The 23,523-nt window shown below is 34.8% G+C and overlaps 1 protein-coding gene across 3 annotated transcripts in view; it reads right to left on the reverse strand.

Moving 5' to 3' along the window:
• Nucleotides 1-23,523, reverse strand: part of DYNC2H1 (dynein cytoplasmic 2 heavy chain 1) — a 151,654-nt gene that overhangs the window by 114,081 nt on the left and 14,050 nt on the right. For all 3 annotated transcript variants that reach the window (XM_085064244.1, XM_085064253.1, XM_085064238.1), the window contains exons 17-43: nt 23,247-23,475; nt 22,658-22,785; nt 21,496-21,611; nt 20,128-20,255; nt 16,484-16,633; nt 15,497-15,702; nt 14,535-14,690; nt 14,329-14,443; nt 13,618-13,788; nt 13,049-13,431; nt 12,189-12,321; nt 11,980-12,097; nt 11,660-11,772; nt 11,444-11,563; nt 10,827-10,977; nt 9,053-9,255; nt 8,396-8,578; nt 7,930-8,112; nt 7,569-7,792; nt 6,863-6,978; nt 5,822-6,021; nt 4,895-5,159; nt 4,345-4,552; nt 3,859-3,988; nt 2,157-2,312; nt 974-1,233; nt 75-321 (exon numbers count right to left, since the gene is read on the reverse strand). In XM_085064244.1, coding sequence (XP_084920370.1) covers nt 75-321; nt 974-1,233; nt 2,157-2,312; nt 3,859-3,988; nt 4,345-4,552; nt 4,895-5,159; nt 5,822-6,021; nt 6,863-6,978; nt 7,569-7,792; nt 7,930-8,112; nt 8,396-8,578; nt 9,053-9,255; nt 10,827-10,977; nt 11,444-11,563; nt 11,660-11,772; nt 11,980-12,097; nt 12,189-12,321; nt 13,049-13,431; nt 13,618-13,788; nt 14,329-14,443; nt 14,535-14,690; nt 15,497-15,702; nt 16,484-16,633; nt 20,128-20,255; nt 21,496-21,611; nt 22,658-22,785; nt 23,247-23,475 — 4,792 coding nt within the window. The remainder of the gene's footprint in view (nt 1-74; nt 322-973; nt 1,234-2,156; nt 2,313-3,858; nt 3,989-4,344; nt 4,553-4,894; nt 5,160-5,821; nt 6,022-6,862; nt 6,979-7,568; nt 7,793-7,929; nt 8,113-8,395; nt 8,579-9,052; nt 9,256-10,826; nt 10,978-11,443; nt 11,564-11,659; nt 11,773-11,979; nt 12,098-12,188; nt 12,322-13,048; nt 13,432-13,617; nt 13,789-14,328; nt 14,444-14,534; nt 14,691-15,496; nt 15,703-16,483; nt 16,634-20,127; nt 20,256-21,495; nt 21,612-22,657; nt 22,786-23,246; nt 23,476-23,523) is intronic.

Raw genomic sequence — 23,523 nt, forward strand, 5'->3', positions numbered from 1 at the left:
TAGGTATTTACTACATACACTAAATTATATCCACTATACTTGAGTCTCTATAAAAAATAGACATAAGTGTTCACCTGCTGCAGAAATGCCACGAGAGTGCTTGTTCCCCACTTATCAGGTTTGGGTAGATTAATATCTTTTAAGTACAAAACAAGTCTTTCACAGTCCTTTGGTCTGTACACTCGTCCAGTGTTTGTACTGATTACAATGCAAGTTTGACTCAATTTTTGCAGAAGATGTTGAGAAGTAGTCTGTGCACTGCAGTGAATGGTAGCAATCTGAGTGGAGCGGAGCTGAGAAAATGCATAGTGAAGCAACATCCTAGAAAAGCAAACATGAACATACCTATAGGCATAAATAAATTAAAATCCTGCGTATCCAAAGATACTTTATCATTTTTGAACTGAAACGTATATGCTACATCCTGTATTAATGGAAAAGGTGGAATATGAGGTTTGCTGAATTCAACGTTCTTGCCTTTAAAACTGTAACATTTTCCATTCACAAAATTCAGTGAAAGCGTAGTGTATACAGCTACACAAAACAAACAGCTAATCTAAATACCTTGATTATAGCAATCCAAACCACCTAAATTAGGGATCTAATAAAGGCAAGAGAATGCACTAAATTCAGCTGCCTCGACAAGGCATCAAGAGCCTCTTGAAATGAGACTGGATCTCCTGTGGACCTCTCTAAGCTGTTGCTCCATGACAGTAGGTTTTCCGAAGATCCTGTTTCATATCTAAAAGCTGCATTCAGATGTCTTAGATGCATAGTGACAGTCTGAACTGTCCCTGTAGAACTTCATAAGAATTTACCTATTAGTCACCACAGAAGGTTTGCTTAATTAGTGACCTAAACAAGTCATATTCTATCAGAAAGTCGTATGACAAAAGCATTATTATAAAAAATATTACAAATTCTGTCAAACAACTAGAAGTATATTTTACTTAAAATAGGAACTATTTTTTACCCCTTTCCGCATCCTTCAGGACCCACAAGAAGAAATGGCTGCTTATTATTAGTATCTAGCCATGGTCTAAAGTAATCTAAACCTCTCTGCATGTCAGGGGTTTGGATGACAGGAAGTGTTTGGAGATTAGTGAAGTCATCAGCTGTTAGATTTTCAGGTTTTTTCAACTGATACAGCATTAGCTCTCCAGTGTCAGTGTCATAGTATGTGTCCAGGGGCTTCCTCGGATCAGGAGGAGACTCTTGTGCCCAACTGAAGAGCTTTAAAAAAAATAAAAATAAAACTTCAGTTAAATCCGTACTCCTAACAAGAAGAACTACCATATCAAGCTAGTCTAAAGAATGTTCGAAGAATACTTATGCAAAATCAATCATATAATTCTTTGATTTGATAGTTTGAGGCTGCCTTTGAAAATTCAATCATATCATGCATATGCTTTACCATTAAGTCCGTAACTAAACAGTAACACACTACTCTTCCACTTTTCATAATATAAAGAAATTAAATTACATTGTATTTAGAAAAGCTTTACAAGTTGTGGGTTTTTTTTTTATACTAGGGAACCTAATGAGAATCATGAGGTAACTCATTCATATTCATGAATAACTAATTCCTAGAACTTTACCAATTGCCCAGTACATGTATTATAGCTCGTGGCTGTCTTCTGGAAGGAACTACTTCCCTCTCTCCAACACAAAACCCAAGTGTGATTGTGGAAATAACTATCTCCAAGGTCAGTGTTCTCAAGCCACTATGGATCAGTACACCCAAATAGTTTTCCAACACTTTTGCCTGTCCCTTGTGCTCTCAAGATCTACACAAAGACAGAACCACACACTAGAGCATACAATACATAACCTCAATGTAATGCCCTAAGAATACCTCCCTGGTGAAGTGTAAAGTCCTCATACTATTGTTTCAAGTATTCTGAACAGAAAAAAAAACCCAGAAAAACAAATCTGAATTACACATACAATTCATATAGACACACACAGTCTGCTACAGTGGGTCCTTGCACTAAGCAGTATGGACAAAGGCATTTCAGTATCTCTTGGTGCAGAACCAAAGAACAGCTATCTGGGATGGATGCAATGTATCAGTGACACATAAAAGATTCCTTTACTTCTCAGCTATTTCCCTACAGATAACGCAAATTAAAATCAACTTAGAGCACAGAGATTACCTCTTTTGCAAATTCTTGTCGTGACTTCATGTTGAGATTGCCACCAAGACCACGTAACAAGTTAATAATAAACTGTCCACGAGCAGTACTCCCATGAAGATGAGACAGTCCATTCATCACAGTTCCCACTAAACTTGTTTCTACCACAAAGTCATTCTGTAAATTGAAAATTGTAGTAGATTTAAATATATTCCTCATTATAAATGTGATGTGCTCCTATCACACTATCAGTACTCATTGCTTTTTGACATTTCCACAAATGGCAAAAGATCTCAGCACTGCTATTGTTCTAGAAAATGCACTTGGCATTAAATTATTTCTAAGCATTTATTTGGAGGTTTTAATTCCAGATTATGAGTTCATGTAACCTAGGATAAGCAATCAGAACTTTCCTCACAGATTTTGAGAATCTATAAGGAATAAACATAACTGTATACTGGAAATCTTCCTTTTGAACAGATTCTTTATGGATTTTGCTCTTTAGCACCAAAGGCAAATTTTGCAGCCTCAGGAACCATGTCATGCTTTTACCTTTGATACTTTAAAAGTCTGAAAAATGCTATGGGTGAAAGAACTAGGAGGAAAAATAATTAGAAGAACACAACAGGACCATATATGTTCCCCAAGGGGAGATAATGCAGGTCTCTTAAACACTAGCACACTGGTCACAGCAGTGGGGAAATCTCCTAAAAAATATTTTGTGTATGTAAGCTACTTGATCAATGCAAATCCAACTCCTTCAAAAGGGGAGTCTGTTAAGCATCTAGAATCCTTCAGAAAATCTAGCATATACAGAACAATTACCATGACATACATCCCAGAGTCCCAGGATCCAGATAATATACAAAGTTTCAGACTATTCTTTTTATAATATTGTAATTACATATTATTTTTCACCCATTAAAACATTTTTCAGTTAAGGTTTTGAGTAGAATCCCAAAGAGCTAAAGTTATATACTTAAATCCAGGACAGATTTGTGAGAGCTGTTAAAATTCAGCATTCTGAACAGTCAAAATACTTTTCCAGATATGCCTCTAGCACGCTCATAACATTACATTTCTCCTCAACCTATTACAACCTTCACTGTACACTGTACAACTTGTCAAATTCTAGCCATCTTTTTTTGTGATAGGCAATAGGCAAAATTATTTCTCCACTTTTTCTTTTAGTTTAAATATTCAAGATTTTTAGATCTTTGAAAATATATAGAAAAATGTCTGCTGTGGAACAACGAAATGCGTGTTATTTCTGTGAAATTTAGTATCTGTCTTTGTCAGTTAAAATCATATTAAATGTTTCAAATGTTTAAGTACAGCAATCAGTTGTTGGCAACTTATTAGAATAGCCCTAGAATTAATCATATTAAGGAAATAAAGGACCATTAATGTGGTCACAGCACCAAGCCTGCCAGAATACAAGAAGGGTTTGGACAACGCTCTCAGGTGCATGGACTGATTCTTGGGGTGGTCCTGTGCAGTGCCAGGAACTGGACTTCAGTGATCCCTGTGGGTCTCTTCCAACCCAGGATATTCTATCAATCATTCTATCAAATTCTGTCCTTCTATCAAAAAAGCACTGAGGTTTGTTTCTTTTTTTACTTACAATTCAAAAATTAATCTGAATCATCTATTCAGTGCTAAACTACAAAAATGGGTCACACTTAACAGAAGCTGAAATTTGATTAAGTATTCATTTACTAACCTTCTTTACAACCCAGTTTAAAGCCTTTTCAAAATAGTCCCCAATCCAATTTTCAAGGTTGTGTCTGCATTCTTCGGGCTGACTTCTTAGCCAAGACTTTGTTAGAGCATTAAGATCTGTATCTTCATCACTAAGTCAAAGCAAAATAAGATTCAGATAAATACAAGGCATCCACATCTTTAAATAGATTGTTTCAAAAGAACAACAAAATTGCAAAAAAAAACCTGGTAAAATACTTTAACAATATCTGACCAATATTCAGGCTCTCCAAAAAAGAATTCAGCATGTCTTTCTGAAAAAATCTGAGGTATTTAAGTCAAAACATTATAATAAACAGTACAGAAGGGATATGCAACCTAAAGAAACTTCCCCAGTGACTGGCATCCTAAGTGTAAGCAACTAACCAACTGCTCCCTCCACTTGAGAACAGCTTTCAAGAAAAGTACATTTGCTTACTTTAAAAGTGTTTAATACTCCGTGACTTACCTCAGAAAGATCATTCCCATTCGAGATATCGTAGCAGGAGAGGCACAGCTAAGGTCATGAGTTTCAAATATAAAGTTGACATTTGAACCAAACTGAATTCTTTCTCCACTGGGCATAGTCAACAATTTGTTGTCATCCAAAACAGAATTCAAAGATTCAATCCATTCAGGATCAATATCACCATCACAAATTATCCATGAAGTAATATCTATTTCCAGACACAAAAATAAAATATCAAACCCAACAAAAACAGTTTAAAAATATCGCTCCATGCTATCTTAACCCCATTTATTATTCTTTCTTCATTATGACTTAAAGTTCTATGAAGACACTCTTTACATGCTTACATGCTTTACCTTCTGCTGCCTATTTTTGCTTTCTTATCACAAAATTTGTAAAGTATGTACAAAGGCTCTTGACTGCAATTGTTACCAGAAGTTTTTCTTGCCTTATGCTATCCACAAGCGGTAACACAATATGAAGATGTACCTGAAAAGGAACAATTTCAGTAATTTCAGTGTCATGACCTGTAAGTCCCTGACAGCCATACCTCGGGGCTCTCGCACCACTTGCCGAGCACTGGTTGTGAGCACTCCGTCAGACCATTCCCTGGTGTCCATGTCAATACGGCCCAGTAGCTGATGCCGAGGCATAGCTTTGGGATTCATCGTGTACTGCTTCACTACCTTGCCAGTTTTACCAAGGGCTGTCTTCAACATCCGCCAGAGCGTTGATTTACCTCCACCACTTGGACCTACAATAACTACGCCTATTCTTTGACGCAGTTGTTCGTATAACTCCAAAGCCTTCTTGATCTGGACAATGGAAGAGATAATGGCTACATGATTTTGTAAAGCTAAATGAAACATGTTCTTTTATAGTACTTCTGTGATTTACTTTGCATGCAGACACTTTCTATAATTTTGGTTTTTTAAACAATACATTTTTGCAGAAATAATTTAAATTATGCTACTAAACTTTATGAAGAAATTTATTTTACATGTTAGACGCATTGCACTAAATTACCAATATAAAAATAATAGCTGTCTTTTGGCATATTTTTACTGACAATTTAACAAATTTTCAGTCACAAAACTTCATCCAGTTCCGAAGCAAATAAATAAAAACAAGACAGAGAACTGTTTGAGACAACCAAATATTCACATATTTCATTCTTTCACTGTCCAATCCAAAATATTCATTGGCATTTGTACCTGGCTTCAATGAAACCATGTGTCACATGTTCACATCTTAATTTTCCTTGCACTATTTTTCTTTCAATTACATAGCTAATCTGCCATGCTTCAAACACAGATCTAATTTTTTGAACACATGTAATTAGATCCTAACTACCAGTTATTCTCAATTTTTAGAAAAGATTTTTCAAAATAAAAAACCAGAAATGTGTCAGATGAATATAATACAAATCAGTTCTAATTCAGAATAACACTGTTTTGTTGCTGTAGTTGATGTTTACCTGTGTGCTTATAATTTCCAAGTTTGCTTCTTCAAAGACTTGTTGTAAAGCTGCAGTTAACTCAGCATATTCCACATCTTTAAAATCAGTGCCAGGAAATACATCTTTAACCAGCTCATCAAAACGTGTGCAGTCTGCAAATGTAAGCTTTGATGTGGTGTTCAGCCGCAAAGCTTGAACCACTATGTGACTTTCATTAACTGGAAATAAAAACAAAGCAAACAGATCAGTTTAAGCTGTTGTCGGTGTTTTCCTCCTTTGAATATATCAGAACCTGAGGTGACACTGCTCAGATGTTGAAAGTAGAATTGGAGCACAGATTACCTTCCAGTTCATGTACTATTCTACGTGGAAGCTAGGCACAGTTAGGTATACTTACTGTAAGTATGATATATGCCCACAATGCATTCTATACAGATAGGAGGTGGTTATGATGCTGGCCAGATGCAAAGCATTTGTTATGCCAAGATTTGTAAACTTTCAGATATATGCTGTTTAAACAAACAAGAAGCAATGGTTGTTTCCTAAAGACGTGAATTCCCTCTCATTTAACACCTCAACAATTTTAAAAAGTATTTTAAAAGTACCATGATTCAGTCTAGTCTAATACATTTCAATAATTTCTACCTATCCTTATATTTTTGTCTCTGTCTACCAATCTGAATGTAATGCCATGAGACAATTTTTGCAAAAATCAAATAGAATCAAAATGGTTTGATAACTAACGAATAATGACAGCATCAGTGGATCAACTTTCCTGTCCTGAAACAGGTGAAAACAAGTCTTTGAGAAGCATTTACAATGATTCCCAAATGAAGTTTTGCAATCTGTGTTCTTATCATCTTATAAAAGCTCAGTCTAGAATTTGACAAGTCTTTTGTGATCTAGTGAAGGTGGGCTTTCACAGATACTTTCTTCTTTTCTAAATTGCCTACAGATCCCAGCCATGGCTTTTTAAAACTCCAGTGAACAAAAAAGCTGCAGTGAATTATATTTGTACAAGATCCTGAAGTGTCAAAAGTTTGATATGGTCAATCTTACCTTCTTGCTTTGCATTGCTTTTCTTCAGCTGATGAAGAAGACTGCCACAGCCTCTCAAAACAGTCTTGAGTGCTCGTAAACCCCAATCATAGTGCTGCTGTGGTGTCAGAAGCTCCCTGAATTTAAAAACAACAACACTGTAATAAGCTCTAGGTGAGAGCACCTGAAATTTTGGATTGGTGAATGAACACACTTATAATATGGGTTTGGTCAAAAGAGAAACTGGTGAGTATTTGTAGTGTCTTCTGAAAAGCATTTCAGAAATACAGCAATGACACTGGAATTTTCAGAGGGGTTATATTCAACGTGTATTTATTATTGACCATAACAGCATTCACTGTAACCTCTGATCTTTGTACTCTCTAATGCACACACTTATAACCAAATAGTCATTTCCACTTCAACAATTTCAAGACGCTAGATACAACACCATTCTTGTGAGCATTCATATTCTCACATTTATATTTAGTGACATTCTAGGGGAGAAGCAATTTGCTCCATTGAGATTATAACTGCATTCAAGATATTTCCAAACCTCAACCTGCCAATATATTGCAATATTTTTACTTTACAAGTTTAAAGCATCTGTACAGAGATTTGCATGGTAAACCATTTAAGAGCATTTAAAGATTTAAGAGCTACAAGGGAAAAGAATTAAAAAGGTAACTTTACTAAAGAGTGGGGAGGTGGAGTGGTGAAAGCTTACCTTGCTAGATTGAAAATAGCCACTAATTTTCTACCCAGTATTTTCGCATCCTTAAAGCCTTCTGAATGCAAAATAACTTCTGCAATGAGTTCATTGTCTGGATGAGTCATAGCAACTGGCCTGAAAAGCTGTTTGAGGTTATCAGGCAGTTTTTGTCTTCCTCCATAACCTTTTCCAGCAGGATTCAGAGTGATAAAAATTCCAGAATTAGGATCCATTTCAACCTAGCATTAGAAGTACATTATAATGACATATTGTCAAATGAAACAGTAATGAGAAATGCTGGGTGGACTATGTTTAGTTACAGTAGTCAGTTTTTAAGTTTGGCCTATGTGAACAAAGTAATTAAGTTTTGCTGTACCTTTTTGCCAAGCATCTCACATACAGGACTGTGTTTCTTCAATGCATGTTGAATTGTCTGAACCTGCATGGATACTGCAGACAATACAGCTTCCTCAAGTCTATTGAATTCATCAAAACAGCCCCAGGCACCACACTTCACTAAGCCCACAAATATGCGCCCCATTGACTTCACATCAATGCCCTTGAAATTAAAAAGAATATTGTCAAAATTCAAATAACAAGAAAATATAAATTACTGTCTTCCCATCCATTAAAAAATATGTCATTGGAAACAGCCACAAATTTCTAATGTCAACAGACAAATTTCCAGAATGATTTCCATATTATTAATACTGCTAATATTAAATATAATTGATACAATAATGCTTAATATTATAATGTTAATGTTATTTCTGGAATATAATATTGCTTTATGAAATATGGACATAGATACCATTTCCTAAATAAAACAAAACCATATTCACCTCATCACAATTAAAAACTAATACTTGTCTTCCAAGAAGTCCACCCAAGGCCTTTACTGATTCTGTCTTCCCAGTTCCAGCTGGACCATAGGGATTTCCTCCAAGGCCCATCTTCATGGCCTGAGTAAGAGTTAGGTAACACTTATCTGTCAAAGGTGTATAAACAAGTTTTGGGGAAATACCCTGCAAAACAAAACAAATTATTTTGATTGGTAGACAGAAAATACTGGCAATGTAATTTCATTAATTTTCTCAAAAGTGATTAATTTTAAAATATAAAGCAACAGCCAAAATTTCTGTCTCATTAAGTACATGAATGTGTTTACAAAGTTCTCCTGATTTTATACCAAATGACAAAGTATTGTTCAAATTTTTTCATAACTACAGATGAAACTGCACTCCGATATATAAAAGCAAGCATATGAGAAAATACTTAAATGACAATGCATCTACTTTGATACAACTTACATTTATCCCATCAGCATCAGGAATAAAAATTATTACCCTATCTTTTAATATCTTCTATGAAGTAGCATGCTAAGTACGTGCCAAAGTTTAGAAAAATAGCAAAAGCTGGAAGACAATCAGCAGCATGTCCGAAATGATTGTTTGACTCATATATAAAAGCCACCAGGTAAAAAATTAAAAATACCACACCTGATATTCATAAGTGTATTGGAGTTCAGCATCTACCATCCGAACATAACATTTTCGGTTGTCCATATAAAATCTCAGCTGCTTCATCCAAGCCCAGTCTTCAACATTGTGAACCTGAGCTTGATTCAGCTGCTTTACCACATCAATGTTATGAATGATGTCAAGAATCAGAGCTTTAAGCTTGAGCTCAAGGATTCCAGATCCTGCAAATCATTATACAAAAAGAAAAAAAATCACAACAGTGTAGTAAAGAAGACACATTACCCATCCGCAAGTTCATTGTGCTGCTTTCTAATACCAACAGATTTTATTTTGACCTTGTTTGAATTATATAACAATTTTTATTTTCTAAAGCAAGCAGCATAAAATTATATTCTGACAGGCAATGTAATTCATCGTGTAACTTCAGTCATTTTGAAGTGATTTTGTCTGCCTCTAGATAGGGGAAGGGCGGGGAGGGAGAGAGAAAGAGGAAGAGGGAGAGGAAAAAGGAGAAGGAGAGGCTTTTCTGCAAAGCAATTTATGCCAAGAGTGTTAATAGCCATATCCACTTCAGCAATCAGTGTGGCCCAACCTGCTGTGTGATCTGCTGAGGATCTAAAAACCACAATAACACACGCTCTGGAGATTTTACTCAGAATAATTACGGTGATGTGGAATGAATGTCCATTAACAGATTGGGTGCATTAAGTGTAGTCTTACAGCATATTGTTTAATTTAGTTTCATTTGAAAGAAATCCAGTTTGTGTGCTTCTATACCATTCCATGATGGGAATTAAAGCAAAGTAAGCGGGAATAATCAGGCAACTCACTTCATAATCACACTTATTATCAAACTAAAAAGCTAACAATGTATTATACAATAGATTAAATGAAGACTCCTCTGTAACTGATGAAATTTCTCAAATAGCTATAGAAAGAGCGCAGAAAGGCAGCTCAGATAAAGAGCCACACACAGACTTCTGGAGGTAGGTGGAGTTAGGTGACACAAATCCTATTTCTAATTAATGTGTCGGATGTTTACAGTTCACAAATTGTAAACTAGAATTTAAAGCAGTAAGCAGCTATACAAATGTGGTGGAAGATTATCAACTACATGTCAAATTGAGTCTGCATATACCTAAGGTTAAAGCCATCTCACCTAACCTACAGTATAGAATTTTACATCTGAGGTAGTCACTCAAAACCCTGCCTCTGGTCAAAAGAGAGGAAAAAGTACTCAGAGGCATAATTATTCTAACCCATTCAGACTACGTAAGGTTCAGAAAAATCATGTCTTTAGAACAACTAGTTTGTTTTGCCTCAGAGGTACTCAAGAATTATTATTTCAGAGGCAGATGTGTACGTTTAACACAGAAAAAGAGAATCACCTGCACAGTTGTACATAATATACTGGCTTGACATAATGTGCCTCAACTGCTGTTTGACCACTTCCTGTGAAACACAGCACTAGAGCACAGTTCAGTACGTGAAGAAAAATTATCAGTAGACACATAAACTAAAATATAGAAATTTATTTAAAAATTAAGAAAAGAGATCTCCAAATACATAAACTCTCCAAGATAATTTCTAATATATATAAAACCTTTTGTTGACTCTGAAATATTAAAGACTCTAATCTTGGCTGTAATAGGTGAGTGATTTTATGTAAATTAGCTATATGAAGTCAAATTGAGACAGATTTATAAAATTTCTTGTTTAAATAAACAGAATGTAAAATACTATACAGCTGCAGTCATAATAAAGAATTATATATTAATTATCATTTTCATACCTGTATTCCCCGTATCTTCTATGCTACTACCGATGCTAGTATAATGGTCCAGTTTAGCCATGAGTTCTAACTCTAATTGCTGCAGATTGTGGTTTTTGATAGCACTTTCAACATCTTCAGTGAACAGAATTTGTTCTGCCAAGCAAAGAATCTTTGGAAGAGAAAGTTCAAAATATATTTTATAAATACAGAACAAATATAAAAACTAACCAGTTTTTCCAATACTTTGCAATTACTTATTATGTCTGATACTTTAAATATTTTATTGTATAATTTTTAGACAAAGCTCTACATTTGCTATGCCCCAAAGAACAAATAAAACTATCTTAAAACCTGGCAAATTTTGCCAAAACTTGTGATGTAATCTAACACAGCAAGTCTGTTCCATTAAATGATATGTCAGATTGCCATGTAAAAGACTTGAATATTTCAAATGTTTTCAAAGGAATTTGTAAGAGCATATATTTTTAAGAACTTCTCTATATGATAAATGAGTAAAACGGATTTGTTTGGGGTTATTTTCCTCCAAATTCAAAGGTAAAGTTCTTTCAGAAACTAAAAATAACTTATGTGGTAAACCTAAGACTACAGAGTGGCACTACTGGATAAACTATTACCTGGGAAGGAAAGAGTGATGGATCAATTGAACCTTGTGATTTTTTTGCAGCATCAACACAGTCAATTAACATTTTTTTTAGGGTCTCCTTCATCTCTGAAGCCAAACTGTTTAGCCACACCTGACAAAGAGATGAAAAAACTCAAAAATTACAAAATTACATTACAAATTAATTTCCCAAAGATGCTTGAACTAGACTAGGATGTGATTTTCTTACCTCCACATCATTTGACAGAAGAACTTTATTTCTAAGTGGCACAGTTTCTCCTTCAACAGACTTCATAGCAACTATGTATTTAAATTCTTCATCAAAGCTCACACTATTAATGCCTATTAAATAGAAAACATCAATAAAGTTATATATTCTCAAACATTAATTACTTAGTGTCACGGAAACAAAGGAACTGCAACATATTATTTAACTTTGAAGAAGCTCATTTTAAAGAAGTACATTTCACAAATGTGAATATTAATATTAATGAATATAATGCATTCATAAATGCATTATAACTCAATAAATGAATATTAATGCATTACCAGCAAAGAGTTTCTTAAGATGAGACTGGATAACCAGAGGGTTTGTGGACTGTCCTAAAATTTCTAGTAAGTCATCATCTCCAATGAAATAGAATCTTGGAAATGCTGAGCGCTTTTCCTATTTGAAAACAAAAAAAAGTCAATTTTGTTGATTTAAACTCAAAATTACCAACTTTCTTTATAAAAAACTGTATTAATGTTCACTGTACCTCCAAAAACTCATTCAAAGATTTCTGACATCTCTGAAGCTGGTCAAGTATGGTAGTTAAGGTATTTTTTATTCCTGCCCGGGCATTCAGTGATGTTATCCTTTTGTCATCCTTGATATCTGACATAATGGATCTTGACAGAAAAAAAAATTCATAAACCCATTATAACTTTAATTTAAATATCATATATATAAAATCAAGTAAATAAAAATTAAGACATAGGCAAGTAATATAAACAGATGATATATAACTTTCAGTTTTCAGTACTAATGATGAAACATTTCAGAATTTACATCACCATCTCTCCAATGGAATTTGAAAACAATGGTTTCCTGCTAAAATTTCTCCATGCAGAACGAAGAAAATTCTATTCTTGACTTTTATTTCAAGTCATTTTAACTCAAGCCAAGACAGATAATGGTAACTATCCTTCTATATTTCTACAATCTACTCCCTTTTTATCTTTTGACTTGTTTGAAACAAATTAACCATCTGTATCTCCAAAAAGTCTATGCGGACTGCCTTAGTGAACAAAGTGATGGTCTTCAACATGACTCTCAAAAAAACAATTATATCACCTTTACTTCTGCTGCTAAGACTTATCTTGTGTTTGCCTGCCTTGCTCACAATCTTTGATGCTTCACATGATTCCTCTCTTCACATGTACCCCATTAAGTGAAAACAGTACCACCTTTATTCAGATATATGTTGCTATCATACATATGCATCTTCAGAACTTCTGTCTCTGACCCTCTTCTCCATACATATTCCAATTTTTCCATATATTTTCACCATGAAGAATGTTCTAGACTACCTGTCAAAGACACTACAAAAGGTAAATTGCATTCCATAACACTAACCTGAAGTTTTCATCAACTCTGTTGAAACGAGCTTGTTCTTTGGGTAGAGCTCCACGACCAAATATCGGTTCCAAATAGACCCACTTCCTTTGAATTTGGTTTAAATTCTGCAGATACTCATCCAAGTCAGCTAGCTTTTTTTCCCAGATGGACACTTTATCTTCAAAACCTTTGTAATATGGAGAGTCCTTAAGAGACTGCAGAAGACAGCGATGATCTCCAACTTGGTTGACTGTGTCCTTCCAGTCCTTAATAAGCCTGATAGTCTTGCCTTGGCTATCTTCATAATCTGTTAACATAAAGACAGCTCCAACTGCCCAGAGTTCAAGCTCACGTAATGCTTCTCTGATTGTGATTTCACCTTGAGCTCGACAATTCAAATCCTATTTAAAAGCAAGAACAGATCCCCTATGAAACTACAGAGTTTTATCTCTTCATTCAAAAATATAACGCAAATTCTACTTCTATAGTATGAAAAATATATGCATATGGAACAACATAAAATAAGCCATACGACATAAAATAAACCATAAAAAACCTGCAGATCCAGTATTTAAAAATATTCATACCTTAAGTTCCATTGCTTTTTCCAAAATGGCATCTGTCACTTTTAATAGATCTCCAAATAACAAACCCTCAAGTGTAGTGCCTCGGGGAAGACCCAGAAGACGAAAAAGATCCAGCCAATGGTCTGGAGAAAGATGCTCTCCTCTTACATACTTCAGGAGTGGAATTATCATCTACAGAAAAAATGCACATGTGAATCCATCTACTCTTTAGAAAAATTGCATCTCTTGATTGTGGAGTGATGTTATTCAAACAAAAAGAAAATTTAAATTCTTGAACTGAGGTACAGTATTTCCAGTTCCTGAATTTAAAGTTTAGGAGTATGATTCTGAAGACAATTCATTGTAAATCTGTGTCTATGTAAGCTGTAATGACCATTCCGTTTACTGCAGAGAACTAAAGGTTCTCAAAAGTAAGTGAAATGTTCAAAAGAGTATCAGAGGACATTTTGTTCAGTTTTAACTGATTTTATTGAAAGAAATGAACAATTAAGTATAGAATGGAGCACATTGCCCAGTAATACCATGACATTTTTTGTTTCACAGGCCTTTTTGAAATTCATACATCACAGAATTATTTGGGTTGAAAATGACCTTAGAGATCACGTAGTTCCAACCCCCCTGCTGTGGGTGGTGACAACTTCTACTAAACCAGGTTGCTCAAAGCCCCATCCAACCTGGCCTGGAACAATTCCAGGGCAATTAGCATCTTACTTTATATTTGTCCACTTCTTTTTGCAACTTTACTGTCATTACAGTATGTTCTTCCTTCTTCCTCAGTTTGTCATGCCAGTTAAACAAAAATTCTTCAAATAGGTATGTTTTACTTCTGCATGAAAATCAAACATAAAAACATCTTAACAACACAGTACTACAACCACACACGTAGGTCCATTAAAAATAAAGGAACAAAATATTACCTAAAAGTAATCCAGTCTTCTTTGGCTTTTTCCTGAAAACCTTGATAAAAATCTTCATACAGCGCCCAGACTTCTGCACAACTCTGAATATCTTGACTTACAGCTTCTGACAATGATAAGTCAGGCTCATCCAATTTAAAATGATGGCATTCCTCACTATATAAAAAGATCATTGCATTATGCATAACATTATTTCACTGTAATTTTATGGTTTAAGAAATGGTACCATCATCGCACTTTTTTAAGAAAAGTCGTTGGCTGTATTGAAGAACATTGCTGCCACCTGCAATTTCCTTATAATTTCCTTCTTGAATTCAAAAAATAAAGAAATGAGGGATAACTCTCCTACACAGTTATCTTCCCCCATATTCACAATTATTTTCCATAAACTTTCATTGATTTCCTATTTATGAGCAAAGTGAATTAATTTGTGCCCCCAAAATCAAAGCTGGAAAGAAAATAATTTTGAATTGATTGTTTCTTCCTGCTAGGTAAAAAGAATATGCTAAGTTTATTTACCATCATTTACATACCAAGGCAAGAAGTTAAATAGAAAACTTCATCCTCTCCAGATGTGTAATAATGAGCATGGACACTTATTTGCGGGAGAGGTGAGCTCCCACCCACTTAAGTTACAAGAGAATTGAGGATCTTTTTGGACCAACATGCCAAACCTTCTCTTAGTGAGAATTCTGAAAGTCAGAATCAAGCCTTTAGTGTACAAACTTCCTTTTGCAAGACCTTAAGAGACTTCTCAAATTATTTATCCAAAACACATCTAGAAAAACTTAGCTTAAGAAATTCATGTTAGGTAAAATCAACTAAAAGGAGCCTGAAAAGCTAATGAAAAACATGTAATACAAGTTATATCACTTCCATTATCTGTTGTGATAAAAATTACTATTGCTGCAAAAGATCCATACATTATTATATAAGATATACAGGGAAATAAACATGCATACATGAGTTTTTTTTTCACAGTTTCAAGTTCATCAAATTCTTTTTTTTTTTCCTTTATCATCTGAGCACTTTTCTCGAGTACATCCTGATCACCTGCTTCAATGACATCATCATTTGGCTTTAGCTGATCCCAGCGAGCTTTAAATTTTTCAAGGTCTTGAAGATATATATTGATATGTGAAATCACATTTCCTTTCATCATTTCTACCTGCAAAGCAATAGGCAAAATTACATTCTTTCAAATGGTTTGTATCTACAACTATGATCAAAATCAAAACATTAACTTCAAAACTTGGTAATTACAACTTGATCAAAAATCAAACTCAAAAAAACTTCTTGTATAATACCCAAGAAATTGTTCAACTTTGTTCTCCTAGTTTTGTTGGCTTTTTTAAGGGGGCACAACTGTTTTTTCATTATGCTAGTACTTGAGTCCTGTTTATTCAGCCTGTTCTACCTGCAGAACCTGCCTCTTACGGGGCATAGAAAAATTGCTATATTTGTATGGCAAATTGATATCTTCAGTAGAACTTCAAATAAGTTCAGCAATTTGCCTATGGACTAGAATTACAGGACTGTAATTGCATAGGTTAGCAAAGTTAACTGAAAAGAAAATAAAAAGCTTCAATACTAAAAACAAGATAAAGTAATAAAAATGTTGTCTTTGAACAGTTATCCTGTTAACCATTATATTTGTTAAGCCATTTCTGTCACGAGAAAGTTGTTTTGATACAGAAGTATAACAATATAACATTCATTTCAGCATCAGTTCAACAGAAATTTCCCCTAATTACTGCTTCAGAGTTAACAATTATTGCTTAAGAGTCTTAGCATTCTTCCTTAGACAGCTCTCCCTCAACTCAGTAATGCTGGTGTTAACACTGAACTGACAACATTTATGGACTTAAACTAAGAAAAAGTTATTCCCCTAGACATATTCAAAATAATTTCAACATTTTCTGGTAAAAATGTTAAACTTTCATTGTTACCTGTTCTGCAATCATAAGCTGGTGGCTTTCCATCATTAATTCAAATTTATCCCATGTAGCTCTTAGGTTACTGATAGTGTCCAAACCTGCACCAGCCACAGTTCTCAGAAGTTTGTTTTTATCTTCAGCCTCTTGAAACTGGAGAAAAACCTAAAATCAGAAAGTTCAAAAATAAGTGTGCATGCACAAATTCAGCAGATCCTGTTTAGCTAAAGCAAATACATACAAATCCCTGTCTATGCACAGACAATAAGCTTATATAAAGCTGTTTTTTGATACTTATAGAATAACATTAAAACATTTGAAAAAAATAGCATCTGAGGCATTTAGAGAAATTCTAAACCTTGATCCTAACATGAGATATACAGAAGTGAATGTTAAACGTAAGTGCCACCTTATATATTGCAGAGATCAACTCAATCAAATTGGAGAGCAGCAGCAGAGCACCAGAATTTGATAAACCTGTGTATAGGTCTCTTGACTTCGGCTGGGATGCAGGAAATTTTTTTCTTAATAGCTGATATAGGGTTGTGTTTTAGACTTGTCATGAAAATGACGTTGATTGCACAAGGATGTTTTAGTCACTGCTGAGCAGAGCTTACACAGAGCCAAGGCTTTTTCTGCTCCTCACCCCACCAGTGACGAGGCTGGGGGATGCACAAAGGGTTGGGACGGGACACAGCCAGGATGGCTGACCCCAGCTGACCCAAGCGACATTTCACACCACATGGCATCATGCTCAGCATAGAATGCTGGGGGAAGAAGAAGGAAGGGGGCACTGAGAGTGATGGTCTTTGTCTCCCCAAGTCTCCACTATGTGTGATAGAGCCCTGCTCCCCCAGAGATGGCTGAACACCTGCCTGCCCATGGGAAGTGGTGAATAAATGCCTTGTTTGCTTTGATTTTGCTTTCGCTTTACCTCTTAAGCTGTCTTTTATCTCAACACACAAGACACAGCCAGGCAGAGACATTCCATCCCATATAACACTGCCTTCTTTCTCTGTTTCTTCTCTTTATTTCTCTTTCTTTTACTTCTTTCTCTCTTTCTCCATTTACTGAACTATTTTGATCTCTGTCCATGAGGTGTCTCATTTTCAGTCTTCCTTTCCTCTTCTCCTGTCCCATTGTGGGAGGGGGGAGGCTCTTTGATTGCATAAATGGCCCAGCAGGTGTGTGGTGCTTAGATGCATACCAGAGTTAACCCACAAAAATACAGTATTAAAAAAAAAAATAGAAGAAACAGAGACACTCCAAATAAACAGAAAATATCTAAAAGAGCACCAGTTTTTGTCACCCATTTATGCAGGGAAAAAAAATCCATCTTTTTTTCCCACTTATTAGGAGACAACAGAATTTAAAAGAAAAACTAAACTGATATTTTTAAACTATGTAAGTCAGAAGAATCATCTGAGATAAACACATACAGTTCTATGTGTTTACCAAAATGTCCTGCTATGTATGTTTTCCTTTAAAAATTAAGAAACAACAGGCAATAGTACTACAGAGTAACTCTATTTATTACCCAATAATTCTCCCAGAGTTCCTACATAGTGTAAACAATTATACCCATCCTTACTGAGTGAAGGGCCAAGCAGATAATCTGCATGCAAGACAAAGATCAAGCTAAAATTAGATGTCAGTATACGGACTTGTTAAGCACACATCTAAAACTCCATTGAAACGAAGGTCTCAGTCATTTAATGACAGAGGTTTCCAGTGCTGTTTGAGATCCTCTGCCCTATCCCATCTGCCTTATATCCACAGCCCCAGGAGTTATGGGGCTTCCTATACATCCTGTGTCTTATCTACCTTGAGACTTGTATGGAGCTCTCTGATACACAGGACATCTCTCAGAGTAGACACCTAGACATGAAAAATTGCATTGAGCTCTCAGTAGAGCTAAAAAATCAACTCGAGAGGATCAGTCACAAGTGAATATCCCAGGGTGACAAGGATTGCTCCAGGCTGCAGCTGACTACACCACTGGGACTTCATTCAGTTCTTCACAAATACACATTTTGGGCCATCCAAGACGTCCCATGGCACTTGTGTGGCCTCCAGCTGCAACTGCAGGAAGGTAAAGGTCTCCCAGTACTCATCTGTTTCATCACCTAGCCTTGTGGGGATGTTGGAAATGCATCTCAGTAACTCTAAAAGTGCACTTTTGGGCAACTGGACCAGACTTCTGTTGCGTGTATTAATAGTGCATGCACTGCAGACACCTGCACATAAACACCTAACCTCAGATGCACTCATTTAGAACTGAATCCTTCACAGGACAAATATTATCCAGTTGTGAAGGGCTAACATGGGTTTTGTAGAATTCCACAATCTTGTAGAACCAGAGCTCTTTAAAGGCATCAGTAAGGGTACAGACGAAGGGAAGTTAAATCATACATTCCAGTTGAGTTTCCAAAAAGCTTTTAACGCAAACCCTTATCCAAGGCATTTAAGGAAAACTGGTAACCTTGACATAAGAACAAAGATCTTTGCACAGATGATTAATTGGGTAAACGACAGAAAACAGTGTTAGGAGGAAATGGCTAGCTCCTGCAATCAAAAAATGTCACCCATGGAGTTCTGTAGATACCTATTCTGGACTGCTCAAAGTGCCCATAAAAGAGTTGGAAAGAAGACCAGCCTGTGACATGATAAAGTTTACTGATGATACTGTGCTACTCCAAGCATTAAAATACTTCACCTGCAAAGAACTGCAGAATAAATGTAGAAGAAGTAATGACTGATGATACCAGTGACAAGCAAAATTCAATTAGATAACTGTGAAGTGACATAAATGTGAAAAAATAAATTTCACATGTACAAGTTGAATCCTAAAATAAAAACTGCACCTTAGACTTGATATCTTGGAGTTATGACAGCTAGTTTTACCAAAGTGTGAGCTTAATCTAAGGAGTAGGAAGCAAATTAAATGTTATGAGGCATAGAGATCAAAAAGATAATAGGAGGTAATGTTACTATTTCATCATATAAATCCATGGTTTATTCAGATCTTAAAAACTGAGAAAAACCTGTTGAAATAGAAAGACTTGCCAAAAGGCAACAAGGATGACTAAAATGTTATGAGTCAGTTTATGCATGAAAAAAGATTAGATAAACTAACACACTTCAATCTAGAACAGAGATGGCTGATACCAGACGCAACGAAGAAGAATACAGTCATGTGTTATGAAAAGGAATAATAGGAACTGTTTGGTCCATATCTCTTCCAGTAAAAGACATAAATGGTATGAAGTTAACAGATGGCAGGGAAAAAAGAAAAAGAGGGGTCCTTTACCAGAGTATATTTTGGATGTCAAACATGTATTTGCTCTCAAGAGAAGACAAGGTAAGGCTGTGGAAAAGAAATCCACTGTGTGTTGCTATACGCTCAGGAGCCACATAAAACTCAGCAAGGTTCTGGTTGAAGGTTAGAAGCAAAAAGTATCAAATATGCTATCCTGACTTTATATTTTCCCCTAGGCAAACCACTCCAGTGCAGTACAAATTACTGTACTCAATGGACTACTGCCCTGACCCTATATGACCTCTCTATGAACTTTATTAGTTATTATTAAAGATTCCATACTAGAAAATAATTACAGTTTTATAGCTGTTGTTCTGCATAGAAGAAAATAGTATCTTACCCTTTCTTTTTGTTCCTGTAGGCTTAAATATTTTAAATTGTCTTCTGCTATTTCATCTACAGTCTGGGGCCTAATCACTAGTGTTTCCATGGCATCGCTGAGAAATGCAGAAACATCCCATAGGTGAGCTACATAAAGATGGAAAATAAAGTTATCATGGAGAAAATATTTACAGTTTTAAATATCCAAATCAGACAAATGCACAATGATACAACATTAATCATAAGTATGCAAAATATTGGCTTAAAAAATTGCAGACTCCAATCTTATCTACTACCAGAAAAAAAAATTGTACATTTGTGTTTACACATAGCTTTTTTTATGTAATTCATTGCATTCAGTGTACGATTTAGACCATAAGTATGACAGTCCCTTCTGAACGACAGTCCCTTCTGAACATTAAACATAAATATATAAGCCATTTGTTTTTGTACTTTCAAAAGTTGTATAGGTCTTTTTCTTAGGTAAACAGAGAAAAACAGATGCTTTTAGGTTGTTTGGTTTTGTTTTGGTTCTTTTAAAGAAACTAACTAAAGCCACCTTGCTTTACATATTGAAAAGACTCACAAACAAATGCCTGAATAAGCTACAATGTTGAATTTATCAACCGAAGTATATCTTTTTGGTACTGAGAAAGGAGGTGTTCAGCTCCAGGAAAGATTCACCTTTCAGTCTATGGAAATAATTCACTTTGTGCATGATCCCTCTTCTATGTTTCCTGTGACAATTGTTAGATTTAAAGCACAAAGCACTATTATTCATCATCTACACTTTATTCCATTTCATCCTACTGTTCCAGATATAGATCTACCATCCAAAATAGGGAAATGTTTTGCATTTTTAACACAGTTTTAACAGTTTCAATTATCTGAGTGACAACCAATTCTATAGAGTAAGTCCAGATTATTTAAGACTCCTCATTCAATATTTCAATTTGTAAAAGAAAAATCTAATAGCATTTTTATTACAACATTTTATGATTCTTTCTGTAACACCTAGTAAATTTTCTGCTCTCAAACATCAAACACATTTTCCTTCCTGAAGCAATAAATTTTTCCATCAGATACAAGAAACAAGCAAAATAATGTTCATATGTATTCTTTTACACCTGGAACAGATGTGTCCAAAATAAGAGAACAGGAAAGATACACAATGGACATCAAAGGGCCCTAGGTTAGGTCTGCAGTGAAAAAGAAGTGTTGAGGAATACACAGTAGTAACTGATTGCTTTCTCTGCATTGTGATTTCTACAGTTCACTCTGCCTTAAAGTAAAATATTTCTTTAAAATAGTATTTACATTAACACAAATGTGCCCAAGTACAGCAGCAACAAACAAAAATAAAATACTATTCATTGAAGTTATTTACCTTGAATAGATTTTCTCAAAGAAACAACTAGAACATCGTACAACTTCTGGATGAAATCATCAATTACAGTTTTCACAGGGTTGCAATTAACAGTTAAACAATCTATCCTGATGGTGCTTCAAAAAAAGAGATTAAAAGACAGCAAATATTCAGTAATATACTTACATGTCAGTATCTCTAAGATCTATGAACATCTATAGTTTACCCTGACTTTGTAACCTAATTAAAAATTTCCCTTAAAATTCTACAAATAGAAGTCATAACTTATTGGGAAAAATACTCATAGTACCTTTTGAAATATTTATTACAATCATGCATATAGACTTTCAGTTTTATGGGGACTTATGTCCAAAGCTCTGGTTCTCCAAATACTCAAAAAATGGCTTGATTCTATATAACCAGCACCATAAAATTCAAAAAGACTATTACCACACTCGAAAGAAAAATACCTTCATTATTTGTATATTCATGTCTTTAATTCTCTAATTTCCATGACAGTTTACTAACCCAGCCTTCAACAGTAATAAGAACAGAAGAAAAGCCATAGTGAGTTATTTCAAGGACCCATATCTAATATATCAGTGACCATAAGTAGACGTCGGAAGAATATTAAGAAAAAGGTCTACCTTATTTGATATCTTCCTGAGTATCCTCCCTCAACATCAATATTTTCAACTCATACATTTTTTTAGCAACATGCCGATTGTGGCTATAAGGCACATCAGCTATTTCTCTTCTATTCACCTCAGTCTGTCCATGAACTCATGAAAATCTTTACTAATCAGAGTATCACTAGACAGCAAGTTCTACTGCCACAGTTACACTGTTCTGAACTGCCATATAGATTTCACAAGTACAGAACTTAGCTGAAAGATTTGTTAAAACACTATGTTTTGCAATACTTCACCATCAGCCCTGAATTTTGAGGAAGTTTCTCATTATATCAGAGGAATTAAAAGTTTTCAGAGAAGGCAGCACAAATAAAAGAGAGCAAGCATCGAAAAATAAAAATGAAAAATTAAAACCTAAACATTTAAAAAGTAAATCAACATTTTAAAAACACTTGAAATTCTATCTTCATATAAAATCTCTATTTTAATATTACCTTTAAAATATCTGATAGAGTATGTTATTCAAACAAAAGAACAGAGTTACAAGATACCTTGGAAGACGTTCTGCTTCTTTCCCTCTGACTTTTAATGCTTTGAAATTTTTTTCCCAGTCCTGTTTGCTAGAAAGATGTTTCTCCACCAAAGATTCCATATCTACTTGGCCAATTACAATCCATTCCTTTCCAACATTATTTTTTATTCCATGGAAAAGAAATATTTTCCAGATTAAAAAACTGTTTCTCAATACCATTAAAACACTTCAATAGTATTTTCAAGTTACATTCTCTTTGTCCTTTGTGCTCCTTCAATTGCCTACAGATTCTCTTAGTGCAAAAATTAGGAGGTAAAATATGGTTTGACATATTTACACATTTAAGGATAATCAAAACAGCAAGACTGAAAAGTCAGCTATCACACAGAGCTTCCAAAGGGAACTATACATATACTTCAAGTTAGGCATGTGATTTAGTGGTTAACATAATATGGATGGACATGCTAAGCTTTTGTTTTTATGCCTTGTAGAAAAGGACAGTAATTCACAAATGTCATTGCTCAGCTACTTCTAGAAGGTCCAAAGCATAAAATGATACAAATCTAAGGGAAAAAAAAAAACATGAGTCAGTCCAATATTGAAAATACCTTGAATTGATTAGAAACATCTGTCAGCCTTCTGAACAAATCCTCTGCTTTACTGAAAGCAGTCAGAAATCCATTTGCATTTCTTTCGGTCATAACAGTGAATATAGACTCATCTTCTGCTTCGCTTACTCCCCTAAACTGATTTGGAATAGAGATGAATCTCTTCATTTCTCTATAATATCTAGCTCGTACTTCTTCAAAAGGAGGTCTGAATTGCAACCGGCCTTGCCTAAAAAGTGAAACAAACAATAGAAAAACTAATATTTTAATGTAATCT

The sequence above is a fragment of the Lichenostomus cassidix genome, chromosome 1, assembly GCF_008360975.1.
Source record: "Lichenostomus cassidix isolate B80296 chromosome 1, HeHo_3.0, whole genome shotgun sequence".
Lineage (NCBI taxonomy): Eukaryota > Metazoa > Chordata > Aves > Passeriformes > Meliphagidae > Lichenostomus > Lichenostomus cassidix.